At 34.9% G+C, this 14,254-nt stretch overlaps 1 protein-coding gene across 1 annotated transcript in view; it reads right to left on the bottom strand.

Annotated features, from left to right (window-relative positions):
• LOC149806280 (uncharacterized) overlaps nt 1-14,254 on the bottom strand; it is a 386,203-nt gene that overhangs the window by 195,711 nt on the left and 176,238 nt on the right. The window contains exons 26-27 of the mRNA XM_089935557.1: nt 7,157-7,252; nt 6,104-6,313 (exon numbers count right to left, since the gene is read on the bottom strand). Of these exons, the coding sequence (XP_089791683.1) occupies nt 6,104-6,313; nt 7,157-7,252 (306 nt within the window). The remainder of the gene's footprint in view (nt 1-6,103; nt 6,314-7,156; nt 7,253-14,254) is intronic.

The raw sequence follows: 14,254 nt of genomic DNA, 5'->3' as shown, positions 1-14,254 counted from the left end.
CAGTGTGACAGTTTATAGTGATTTCTAGCACTGGGGCATCATGCAGCAGACATGTAGCACGATGACCCACCCAGTCACATTATCCTGACACCAGGCCAACCAGTCCTAACATTAACCTCTTAATGCTGAGCACCAAGTGACGCAGCTGTTAGTACCATTTTTGTAAGTCTTTGGAATGACTCGGCCAGGGATCGGGGTGATGCAGGTGTCACTAGAGTTCTAGCCTTGCTCGTTTTTGTTGTGTTGTAACTAGTAGGGCTTTCATTTTTTCTGTATTTATGATCATACTCTTTCCCTTGTACCATACTTGATGTCTGTTGAGAACATCTTGTAAGTCATTTTCAAGTACCGTTTTGGTTTTATCCATCTCAGATGGCATAGGATCATCTGCATAGAGGTCAGTGGAAGAAATTTGAGTTCCAATTTTAAGAGGTAAATTGTTGATAAATAGAATGAATAACAGAGGTCCAAGGATAGAGCCCTGTGGTACTCCAATTAATATTTTTACTTTGAGAAAGATGACCATTTAAAGATACCTTTTGCACTCTATTGGTTAAGTAAGAAGTAAACTTGTTTAGGGAGTTTTCACTGCATTGATAGATTTTAAGTTTTTCAAGCAAAATTTCATGGTCTACAAGATCAAAAGCTTTACGAAAATCAACCATAATAATGCCTACCATTTCTCCTTGATCTAATTCTTTCAGCCATTTATCAATCAAAGATACAAGTGCAGTTTCACAGGAGTGATTCTGGCGAAATCCAGACTGGTTATCATGAATAAGATCATAAGTGTTCAAATAGTTGAGAAAAGAATCATGTACATGTTTTTCTAGTAATTTGGAGAGACAAGGAAAGATAGAGATGGGTCTGTAGTTATTTACATCATCTTTTGTTCCTGCTTTATGCAATGGCATAGCCTTGGCAGTTTTCCATGTTTGTGGAATTTTATTAGACCTAATACTTTCATTGCAAATGAAAGCTATACTCTCTGCAATTGCAGGTGCAGCAACCTTTAGTAGCCTTGGTCCAATCATATCAAGTCCTGTAGCTTTACAATCATCCACTTTTTTAATATATTTCAACACAAATTCTGGACTCATTTCAGGAATTTCAAACTGTATATTGTTTGTTAGATTTTTAGCACAAAAATGTTTGAGTTCCAGATGATCAGATGAAGTTCTGGGCTCTTTAAGTTTTTCAGCAATTTGAACAAAAAAGTTGTTAAAAATATTTGAGATGTCAGTTGGATTATCAGTATAAATGCCCTCATGATTGAGGGATATGATTTCAGTTTAACTGGTTGGCTTACAACAATATCTATGTTCCTAGCATGTCTAGAAGTGTAAGATTTGATCTATCTGATCTCATGGAAGTTAAAAGGGAGTGGTCTAGAGATGATTCATTGAGGACTGTTTTCCTGTCTGCTAATACATTCTTCTTTCCCTGAATGTGTTATATGTATCATACTCAGATGTTCTCCAAGGAAGCCCAGTAGAGGAGACTCAAGATCAGTGCAACTGGTGATGAAAATCTGGTCCTAGTGGTATCAAAACTGATAAAGAATCTCTCTGTGGTTTCCATCTTGTGAGAAGGAGAAAATTTAGAGGGCAAGTATAGAGATGCATCGGCATTCAGGGTTCCCAACAGGGATAGGTATGGGTTGGCTTACAACAACATCTATGTTCCTAGCATGTCTAGAAGTGTAAGATTCGATTTATCTGATCTCATGGAACCTGGAATAAGTTCTGGTTTGTGAGAAAGTTCATCCTCACAAAAACATATTGGAGTAGAATATGTCAGACTAATTGTTCAGAACCATCTTGACTGCCCATTTCTGTAAAAGGGTGTGCACCTCCCTCTTCGATTTCATCAGATAGGACAGGTTGAAAAACACAGTGCTTTTTTCAAAAAGCTATTGTCAGTGACCCTCACAAACAATGGGAAGGACCCATTTATCTGTGATGCCTCTGAAAAGATGCCTAGATTAGCTACTATGGGGATATTTGGAAAAGGAACACCTGCAGGAAATAGGTCCCTATGTCTGCTCCAACTCTGTTTCTTTAGGAAATGGAGAACTAAAGAACTTCCTACTATGGGGCTTCAGTGAATGCACCTTGGTCCCAACAGTTGAGATGGTTTAAACTGAGGTTGCAGATTGGACAGGGATTGCATTTATTTAATTTACTTAGTGAATGGCCTATGAGGGTGATGTGAATTAAAATTGCTATCTGGCTGAATTGGTTTCTGAAGAAGCAGCTGGGAGAGGGTCTTTACTATGGCTGAGTAACATGATGTTGGATGTGTGCAAGTTCTGTTGACAAAACCATAGACATAGAAATAGCATATCAGAAGGTGACAGCCACAGTTTGCAGCACAAGTTGCAACATGGCTGGGTTCAGTGAGGTCTCATTCAGCACAACTAAACAAAGAGAAGAGATCAGCATGAGAAGCTAAGGTATCCAAACCTGAATTTTCAGTTCAATGGTTTTGATTAGAAGATGGGCCCAGGCCCTAGTAGAAAGACGTTCTTGAGATAATCTGACTGGTGACTGGCAACAAGTAGTTGATAACCATTGACCAGTGACTTGTCACAAGACAATGACTAATGACCAGTCAATAATTGGTCAGGTGATATAGATCTGTTTGAACACCATTCCTCTGATCTGCCAATGTGAGCAGTGCAGTGTTTCTCATCCCTCATAAAAGGGTGAGCCCTGTTTTCCTGGAGGACTTCTCTTTCTCCATATAGTGCCTCTATAGGACTCTTTGAAGTTCAGTCCACCCATTATGGAGGGGCTTCAACTATCTCCAGAGAGATAGGGTCCATAAGATCTGGAAGCAAGGCTCTTTGGACAATGACTAGTGACCAGTCAATAATTGGTCAGGTGATGAAGATCTGTTTGAACACTGTTCCTCTGATCTGCCAATGTTAGCAGTGCAGTGTTTCTCATCACTCATAAAAGGGTGAACCATGTTTTCCTGGATGTCAGGGGTGCAGTAATTCTCTTTCTCCATATAGTGTCTCTAGAGGACTCATTGAATATTCAGTCCACCAGTTATGGAGGGGCTTCAGCAATCTCCAGAGAAATAGGATCTATAATTTCCTGGGATCTGGAAGCATTCTTTAGACACTGGTCATCTTGCAGTAGGCCTGATGGATTCTACTAGATAGTCACTTGAAAACTCAAGAAACCTTGTAAAGTTGATATAGAATATAAAGGTGCCCCACCAATAAATGGGTAGGATACAGCCTGACCACCTGGATGGTCACTTAAAGAACAAACGTTTGATTAGGTCAGTTGCCAGTAAGGCAAAATGGGAGGTGCAAATTATGAAAAGAAAAGAAAACTTTCTTGTTGTAATACATTCTTAAAAGATCTTCTGTTTAAACAACAAATATTCCAAAAGAAGATAAATAATAAATATTTGATGAGGCAAAAGATTATTGTCTATAATATCAGATAAACACAGCAACAAATGGATAAATACAGGTAAAAGGGGCAGATGGACAGAGACATCTACTGACATGGAGAGGAACAAATAATTTGCATATGGATCAAATGATGGATGAATAGACAAGTGGCAAATAGGAAGACTTGTGATATCAAGATTTTCAAGTTGGCCATGAAGACTGCCATATTTGACATCAGACATTTTCATTATCATGTCTTTTAGCGAAAACCATTCATTCAGAAGCATTAACATTAACAAGATTTTCAACATGGTTGGCATGGCAATCATACTGAACATTTAAGACCTGTTATATATATACATATATAATGTGTTTAACTTTTGTCCATGATTATAGATTGTAAGGGTCATTTATAAACAACATGCTTGTTCCTGATTGTAGATTATACTTTAAGAAAATGATCTTTTGAAAATAACATATTTTCTTGGATTTGAGATGAGAACACTGTTTTTGCCCTTGGAAATTCTGTGTACCTGATTTTCTTGTCTTGTTTGTAAGTGTGTGTGTGTGTGTGATTAGGATTTTTAATGTAGCTTTAACAATTTTTCAGTCATATCGCTATGACATCTGCAGTGTGGCTGTTTATAGTGATGTCTAGCACTGGGGCATCATGCCGCAGACATGTTACATGATGTCCCACCCAGTCACATTATACCGACACCAGAACAACCAGTCCTAACACTATCCTCTTAATGCTGAGTGCCTAGGGAGGCAGCTCTTAGTACCATTTTTGTAAGTCTTTGGTATGACTTGGCTGGGGTTTGAACCCACGACCTACTACTTCTGAGGTGAACACTTTAACCTTTAGGCCACTGAAGCAGTTTGTTTGTAAGTAATAAATAAGTTTTTGACTGATATTTGAGTTGAAGGTCTAGTTCAAAATTTAGAATGTTCAAGAAGTAAACTTCTGACCCATATCATCGTCATCTTATTGTGTCTAGGGTTTTTATATATGGTTGTGATCAACAAAATTATTTATTCCTATTTTAATATCAGTCTTTATGGAATCACTTTTAGTTGTGTTTAGATATAATCTGACAGAAATTTTTTATTAAACTATTAATTTGAATTACAAAGTGCTCATGAACATTTTGGAGGAAATCTTTATTTTGGAATTATTGTGAATCATTCAAAGACATTCTGGATTATACCATTGTGATACAGCAAGACTGTTGGTACATAAGTTCATTCAAGACTATTGGTACATCAATACATTCAAGCTACTTTTAGACTTGCAATAAAACATTTAGGAATATTTAGGATTCAATTCAAAATGCTATAAGTTCATTTTAAATTTTCACTTTGTAACTTTGACAATTAAATTATTTGTTGAAATTTACAAAACTTCAAATTCAAATCATCATGGTAAAGGCTGATATTCATGTCAAGCTGCATTTACCATTTAGACATTAACAATATTTTGTCTTCTTGGATGATAAAATTTAGGACTAGTTACTCATGTGAACTTGCAGACTGACAACTGATCCAAGGTTGTCTGAACTAACTATAACTACGAACCCATAACCCATTGGTTATAAGCATATGCAAAAGACAGAGCCAAAATGCAGGGGAAGGAACTACTGTAATAGACTGACTTATTAAGATGCATATCACCATACCAATTTTCAATAATTGAAGGTTGAAATTAAGGTTGATTACTCAATGTATAATTCAGTACAAAATACAGAAGACATAACAAACAAATGGCTGAAAATACCAACATCAGTGTGGGAATTCATTCAGAGTGATGTGGTTTGGGAATGGTTAAATTTCTTTCCTTAACATGCATCCAAATACCAATTTTCATGACTGTAAGTGAAATAATTTCAAAGTAATTTATGATTTAATGAACAAATCACTGACAATCCAAACTTCACTCAAGTGTGATAATTAGGTCACAGTGATGTAGTTTTGTATGGTAGAGTTGTTCTTCTTGACATGCAATCACATACCAATTTTCAAGAAAACCGGTGAGATAGGATCTAAGATGCTGAGGATAAAAGGAAAAACAGCTGAAACTACAAATGTTATTCATGCAGTAAAAACTGAAATAGTGACCTATTTTTCATGTCTATAATTCCCTGCTTAAGAGGGCTACGAGTGGCCGAGTGGTCTAAAGTGCTCACTTTTATGGATCATTGCCATCTCAACTCTGTCTGCATGGCTTCGAGTTTTGGGTTGGACCAATGTGGGTATGTGAGAAAGCTTGCCAGTAGCTTCTTGTGGGTTGGTGGTTCTTTCCGGGGTTTTCCCAGGTTCTTCCTCCACCATTAATACTGGCTGCCATGTATAGCCTTTCGTGTGCTGAAAAATGGCATTAAACCCTATAACAACAATTCTGGCACTAAAGGCATTTCCTTTTTCACTGCTGGGTTGATCGTGGGTTGGTGGGTCTTTCCGGGGTTTTCCCAGGTTCTTCCTCCACCATTTATACTGACCACTATGTATACCCTCTCTTGTACTGAAAAATGGCATTGAACCCAACAACAACAAAACCAACAATCCCTTCTTAAGAAACATCCACATACTAATTTTGAGTGTTGGTAAAATAAAGTCCAAGCCATTGAGGGTGTCAAACAACTCATAGATGAAAACATAAAAATTACACAATTGTGAAAAGAAAATACTAACGTCCACAAGAGGGCAGTACTTTGATCTGGTAGGGATTCTTTGAGTCATAAACACCCAGTACCCCACATGGAATATACTTCGGTAGGGCTGCTGTTGGTCCGTCATTTGGATCACTGCAAGATACTACAGATATGCTGTCCACAGTCTTCTCTTTGTTTTTGTACTTGGTTAATCCTGCATCTGTCTTTGGTAATGTACATTCGCTAAAGTCTGGAAAGAAAGTTCATAATTCATTCTTTTAAGTGTGGGAATAAAAATGCAAATGAGAATTACCCAAATATTAACAAATAAATGAATATACTTGTATTAAAAATATGAATGATACTGAGGACCAGTCCATTGGCTTATCCTTCTTGCAGCCAGTTAAGAAAAGAAAGCTTTGTTGTGTAAGAAATGACATATTTGCTATATATAATAAGCATTGTCCATTGCTGCTACATATCAATTGTTACCTCCAGACAGTCTTTGTGTTGTGATCAGAATGGCCTCCATTTTATCATCATTCATATGCAGCTGGTTACATATCATCAACTACATGTACTTCACATTAGAAATGCACCTCTCTACACCTTGGATGGTAGCATCAACTTCAGTTGGGTGGTTAGATTTGTATATTTGGGTGTCAGCATACAAATGGATGATGATCTATGACACTTGAGAGCAGCTGAGTGTATAGAATGTATAGAATGAAGAGAACAGATCCAAGAACAGACCCCTGTGGAACACCACAACATACATCAACTAGGCTGGAGTATATTCCATTTGTGGACACAATTTGTGTCCTGTTGACCAAGTAGGACTTGAACCACATTAAGACTGTATCATAAATGCTAAATACATACTGGAGACAGTGAAGTAATGTATCATGGTCTATTGTGTCAAATGCTGTAGACAAATCAAGGAGAGTGAGGACTGTAATCTTTCTGCTACCAACTGTTACCACCAGACAGCATTTGTCAGATGACTATGTCATTAAAGTTTAGATGCTTAAAATTTGCTTTATCAGATACTGGACTATGAGAAAAAACATCATTATTTCTTTAACTAACTTACACTTGACATAAATTGGAAATCGGCAATCCTGATAGTTTCCACTTTCATCTTTGGCCACAAAGATGGCATCATACTGTCCAAGTGGATATGTTGCATCTGAAAGGTACATGAAAGCTAGATAAAGTTTGCCATCAACTAGAGTTTCAATTTACTGAAAGGTACATGGAATCTAGATAATGTTTGTCATCAACTAGAGTTTCAATTTAATGAAAGGTACATGGAAGCTAGATAATGTTTGTCATTGAATAGAGTTTCAATTTAATGAAAGGTACATGGAAGCTAGGTAATGTTTGTCATTGAATAGAGTTTAAATTTGCTGAAAGGTACATGGAATCTAGATAAAGTCAATATTGAATAGAGTTTAAATTTAATGAAAGGTACATGGAATCTAGATAAAGTCTGTCATTGAACAGAGTTTCAATTTAATGAAAGGTACATGGAAGCTAGGTAATGTTTGTCATTGAATAGACTTTAAATTTACTGAAAGGTACATGGAATCTAGATAAAGTCTGTCATTGAATAGAGTTTAAATTTATTGAAAGGTACATGGAAGCTAGGTAATGTTTGTCATTGAATAGAGTTTAAATTTACTGAAAGGTACATGGAATCTAGATAAAGTCTGTCATTGAATAGAGTTTAAATTTACTGAAAGGTACATGGAAGCTAGGTAATGTTTGTCATTGAATAGAGTTTAAATTTACTGAAAGGTACATGGAAGCTACATAATGTTTGTCATTGAATAGAGTTTAAATTTACTGAAAGGTACATGGAAGCTAGATCAAGTTTGTCATCAACTAGAGTTTCAATTTACTGAAAGGTACATGGAAGCTAGATGAAGTTTGTCATTGACTAGTGTTTCAATTTACTGAAAGGTACATGGAAGCTAGGTAATGTTTGTCATCAACTAGAGTTTAAATTTACTGAAAGGTACATGGAAGCTAGATGAAGTTTGTCATCGACTAGTGTTTCAATTTACTGAAAGGTACATGGAAGCTAGGTAATGTTTGTCATCAACTAGAGTTTCAATTTACTGAAAGGTACATGGAAGCTAGATGAAGTTTGTCATCGACTAGTGTTTCAATTTACTGAAAGGTACATGGAAGCTAGGTAATGTTTGTCATCAACTAGAGTTTCAATTTACTGAAAGTTACATTAAAGCTAGATAAAATTTGTCATCAACTAGAGTTTCAATTTAATGAAAGGTACATGGAAGCTAGATGAAGTTTGTCATCGACTAGTGTTTCAATTTACTGAAAGGTACATGGAAGCTAGATAAAGTCTGTCATTGACTAGAGTTTCAATTTAATGAAAGGTACATGGAATCTATATAAAGTCTGTCACTGAATAGAGTTTAAATTTACTGAAAGGTACATGGAAGCTAGATAAAATTTCTCATCGACAAGAGTTTCAATTTACTGAATGCCATAAAAATGGGAAATCTTAGTGCTAATTTTGTTCTAGCAGTTAATTATTATATTCAGCTTCCCATTCATTAAGATCTTGCAGACTTTGAAAATGTTGAAAATACACCAAATGCAAAGAATGATATTAAAATGGTAACTGTAAGTAAATTTATATTTTTGAGAAAGGCTAGTCTTATGCACATAGTTTCAAACAATATGACTCCATTATATCTCAATGAACTATTTCATGCTAGAAAACAAGGCAACACTCCCAATTTAAGACCAATTTTAGCTAACTGCAATTCCATCCCAAAACCAAAGAAAGAACTCTTTAAGAAAAGTTTTCAATATTGAGGACAGCTAATTTGGAACAGAATCAAAAAATAAATTAGATAAATTATAAATGCAAAGCATTAAATTATAATCTAATTCAATGGATGAAAAGTGGAACCTGCTCTATTTGACAAATATATTACAACCGAAGGTATAAATTCACTAACCTACCATTTTGTTTGTTGTCTCACTACGTTTGTACTATATATACATATATATATATATATATATATATATATATATATATATATATATATATATATATATATATATATATATATATACACACACACAATGTACCCAGTTGGAGCATGATCATTTAAATTTTCTGTTTATTATGTCCATATCTAAATATAGCTTATTATCAATACTCTGTGTGTGTGTGTGTGTGTAACTATATACATGTATTTTGACTCTAAATGTGCATATAATAGAAGACCACAAGGAGGATTAGTTCCATGCATGTTCTTGTGTCACCCTCTTTAAAAAAGTCATTATTATTATTATTATTATTATTATTATTATCATTTTTATTATTATTATTATTATTATTATTATTATTATTATTATTCAGTGACAAGATGTTCACCATGGTCACCATAGTGTTCTATAATGAAATGTTTGAGTGGCACCATTTTAGTTATGGTAGGATAGACAAGACATTATAATCTGACTTTTAGTGAAAACATCATGTCAGTATAGTCATCTGTTAAGTAATAATAACAAGATTTTTAAGATTGTTGTCATGGCCAAGTTAAAATCTACACTGGCACCATTTTCATTCTAACTAAGCTCCCTGTTTGTTTGCATCATGTAAGTGTTTAAATGCCAACAAGAAAATGGAGTCATCTATATCCCCAAACCAATACTTCTATTACAACTACTACTAATACAACTACTACTACAACTACAACAACTACTACTACAACTACAACAACTACTACTACTACTAATACTAATAATAATTAAAATATCTATTAGGGGACAGAAGAGGCTTTCAAAGATTTCCTATTTCAAGTTTGTATTTGCAAAGCATACTGGGAAGTGAAAGGCATTTCGCTTGTAGGAAAACAATTCCTTTAGCAGAAGTAATAAACTAATAGGTAATTACTGAGATGACATACAGATAATTTTTTGACGTAATAGAACTTAATTTACAGTATTTATTTCATCTTTGCATGTGTGTATACACATGTTCGGATTCACATTAAAAATACCATTGAAGCAAATAAATGCAAAAATAAAGTATAAAATCCGTAAATTACAAGTTATATTTTTTGTAATAATATTTTTAACTGTCCAAAAACCTTGTTAACTTAAACTTCATGACAGGATGTATCTCAAGCAAAAAGACTACTCCCATTGGTGACCTCTTATAACTTGCAGGATGGTACACCTGACCTGTTCTACACCCTTAAGCCCACAAATTGATCCACCCCTACTAGTGGTGGCATGGACCAGACTACACTGTTGACAGTTTATGGACTAGTAGTAGCCTGAAAAACTTGCTACACACACTCAAATTATTATATATATATATATATATATATATATATATATATATATATATATATATATATATATATATATACATACCATCAATTAAATCACACATATTTTGATACCTACCCTAACACCATAAATCACAGTGATCTATGAAATGTGTATAAAGATATTAGTTCTCCTTTTATCTTTACAAGGATTATTAGCCACCTTCAATCAAGACAGCTGTCAAAAAGTTTATTAAACTAGCTGAAACTCAAGTGCAACATTTTTAAAAGCAATGAATAAAATTTTGTACTAAATTATTTTCTTTACTGAAAAACATAAATACAAATTCACCTTCTACTCAAAATAAAATGCTAAGACAGCTACATACTTTATATATTATGTTGGTGGGGGTGGGGGCCTGTGCCACTGTACACTGCATACCACGGCTTACATTCTAATAACAACAGGCACAAAGATCTATTATGTGTACCAAGCTTCAAGAGATATCATAAATAGATTTTGAGTTATGCCCTAGATCAGGTATGAACAACTTCCTTCAGGAATAAGTGATTTCTAAAGCCACATCCTACAATATAAATTAATGAATAAACCAGGTCACAGGTCAGACCTGAGCCCCTGGGTCATATTTTACCCACTCCTGCTCCAGATGCAAAAGGGCATAGGATGGATAGAAGGGTGAGAAACAGATTAGGAATGTTGAAACTAATGAGCTGTGGATAGCAAAAGACACATCTCTATCCGTAGTCCAATAACTGAATCAAGACTCATACAGGTAATTTAAACTGTTTTTGAGTTTTGCTCTGGAGACTAAAGTGTGGATGATAGATGCAAGAACAAATGGATAAACATTAAAAATACGGAAAATGTGAATGCCATAAGGAAATAAGGACAGCTAATCTAATGAATATATAAAATTACACAGAGCTTTTGTTTTTGAGTCATGCTTTGCAAACAAAAGTATGAATGATGGATAGTCCAATTGGTGTACCAGTTATAACTAACTTAAACACATGTAATCTACTAGTCCAACTGGTGTACCAAGTAAACTAACTTGAACACATGTAATCACTAGTCCAATTGGTGTACCAAGTAAAACTAACTTGAACACATGCAATCACTAGTCCAATTGGTGTACCAAGTAAAACTAACTTGAACACATGTAATCACTAGTCCACTTGGTGTACCAAGTAACAATACCATAAATACATGTAATCCACTAATTCAATTGGTGTACCAAGTAACAATACATTGAACACATGTAATCCACTGGTCCAACTGGTGTACCAAATAAAAATACATTGAACACATGTAATCCACTAGTCCAATTGGTGTACCAAGTAACAATACATTGAACACATGTTATCCACTAGTTCAGTTGGTGTACCAAGTAACAATACATTGAACACATGTTATCCACTAGTCCAATTGGTGTACCAAGTAACAATACATTGAACACATGTAATCCACTGGTCCAACTGGTGTACCAAATAAAAATACATTGAACACATGTAATCCACTAGTCCAATTGGTGTACCAAGTAACAATACATTGAACACATGTTATCCACTAGTTCAGTTGGTGTACCAAGTAACAATACATTGAACACATGTAATCCACTGGTCCAACTGGTGTACCAAATAAAAATACATTGAACACATGTAATCCACTAGTCCAATTGGTGTACCAAGTAACAATACATTAAACACATGTTATCCACTAGTTCAGTTGGTGTACCAAGTAACAATACATTGAACACATGTTATCCACTAGTTCAATTGGTGTACCAAGTAAAAATACATTGAACACATGTAATCCACTAGTCCAATTGGTGTACCAAGTAACAATACATTGAACACATGTTATCCACTAGTTCAATTGGTGTACCAAGTAAAATTACACTGAACACATCTAATCCACTAGTCCAATTGGAGTACCAAGTAAAAATATCTTGAACACATCTAATCCACTAGTCCAGCTGTTGTACCAAGTAAAATGCCTTGAACACATGTAATTCACTAGTCAATTGATGTACTAAGTAAAAATACCATAAACGCATCTAATCCACTAGTCCAATCGGTGTACCAAGTACAAATACCTTGAACACATGTAATCCACTAGTCTAATTGGTGTACCACATAAAAATACCTTGAACACATGTAATCCACTAGTCCATTTGGTGTACCAAGTACAAATACCTTGAACACATCTAATCCACAAGTCAAATTTGTGTACCAAGTAAAAATATCTAGAACACACCTGATCCACTAGTCCAATTGTAAAAATACATTGAACACATGTAATCCACTAGACCAATTGGTGTACCAAGTACAAATACCTTGAACACATCTAATCCACTAGTCCAATTGGTGTACCAAGTAACAATACATTAAACACATGTTATCCACTAGTTCAGTTGGTGTACCAAGTAAAATTACCTGGAACACACCTAATCCACTAGTCCAATTGGTGTACCAAGTAAAATTACCTTGAACACTTCTAATCCACTAGCCCAGTTGGTGTATGAAGTAAAAATACCTTGTGTTACAGTTTGATCTAATAAGTGTATCAAATTTCAAGAAGTTACTTTAAATGGCCTTGGAGATTTATAATGGAAACAAAACAATGGATGGGGCCCCCAATAGCTGGTTCACCTAAAGTGCTCATTGTTACTGGTCACTGCCATCTCACCTTTGTATGTGTAGATTTGAGTCTCGGGCTGAGCCACTATGAGTATGTGAGAAAACTTGCCATTAGCTTCCCACATAGTGGTAGTTCTTACCAAGGTTTTCCCAAGTTCTTCCTTCACTTATTAGGCTGTCATGAATAGCCTATCTGCACTGAGAAATGGTATTAAACTCAAAACAACAACTAGACAATGGAGAGATAGATACCCAGAAAACATGGAGAGAAAAAAATTAAAATAATATTGAAGCTAAAGAACTGTGACTAATTAAAGGCACATCAACACCTCTAGCCAAATATGTGTATCAGATTCATAGAGATATTATGAACACTTCTTGGAGTTATACTTTGGAAATGAAAGGATAAATAATGAATGAATGGATGGATGAAAAGACACAAGGATGCAAATAAAAAATATTGATATTGAACAATTATGAATAGCAAATGACAATACAAATTTAATACCAAGATACAGTGAGCTTTCAAGTGTGACTTTGAAACCATGGTCAAGTGATGACAAGTGGGAATTATGAATTAATGTATGAACAGACAGATAGACATACCCATTAAAAATACTGAAGCCAAAGAAATGGGAATACCCTAACGTACACTTAAACTGCCTGTCTAATATGTGTATCAGATTTCTTGGAGTCATCTCAAACCATTTTTGAGTTTGGCCTTAGGAAAGAAAGTGGGGATGCTGACTGAATGAATGAACAAGTAGACAAGTAGACAGACTAAAAATACAACTGGGCAACTAGTTTGACCAAAAGTACAGCTGAACAACTACTTTGACCAAAAGTACAGCTGGACAACTAGTTTGACAAAAATTACAGATGAACAACTAGTTTGACAATAATTACAGCAGGACAACTAATTTGACCAAAAGTACAGCTGGACAACTAATGTGACCAAAAGTACAGCAGTCAAGCAGTCAAGGATTATATAAATGTCTTGAACAATTTTGGAGTTGTGAATGATGAGCAATTAGTTGAAGAGAGAGTGATATGAGAGAATGATGTGCAAATGATGTCCACACCACTAGCTGGATATGAACACAATATTGATAGATTTATATATCTAATATATGTACCAAGTCTGAAGAGACATCTTGAATCATCTTGGAGTTGTCTTATGGAGTCAAAAGTATGCATAATGGATAGAAAAT

The sequence above is a fragment of the Sinohyriopsis cumingii genome, chromosome 2 (assembly GCF_028554795.1).
Source record: "Sinohyriopsis cumingii isolate HCF-2022 chromosome 2, ASM2855479v2, whole genome shotgun sequence".
Taxonomy (NCBI): domain Eukaryota; kingdom Metazoa; phylum Mollusca; class Bivalvia; order Unionida; family Unionidae; genus Sinohyriopsis; species Sinohyriopsis cumingii.
This window is presented reverse-complemented; position numbering and strand designations above follow the sequence as displayed.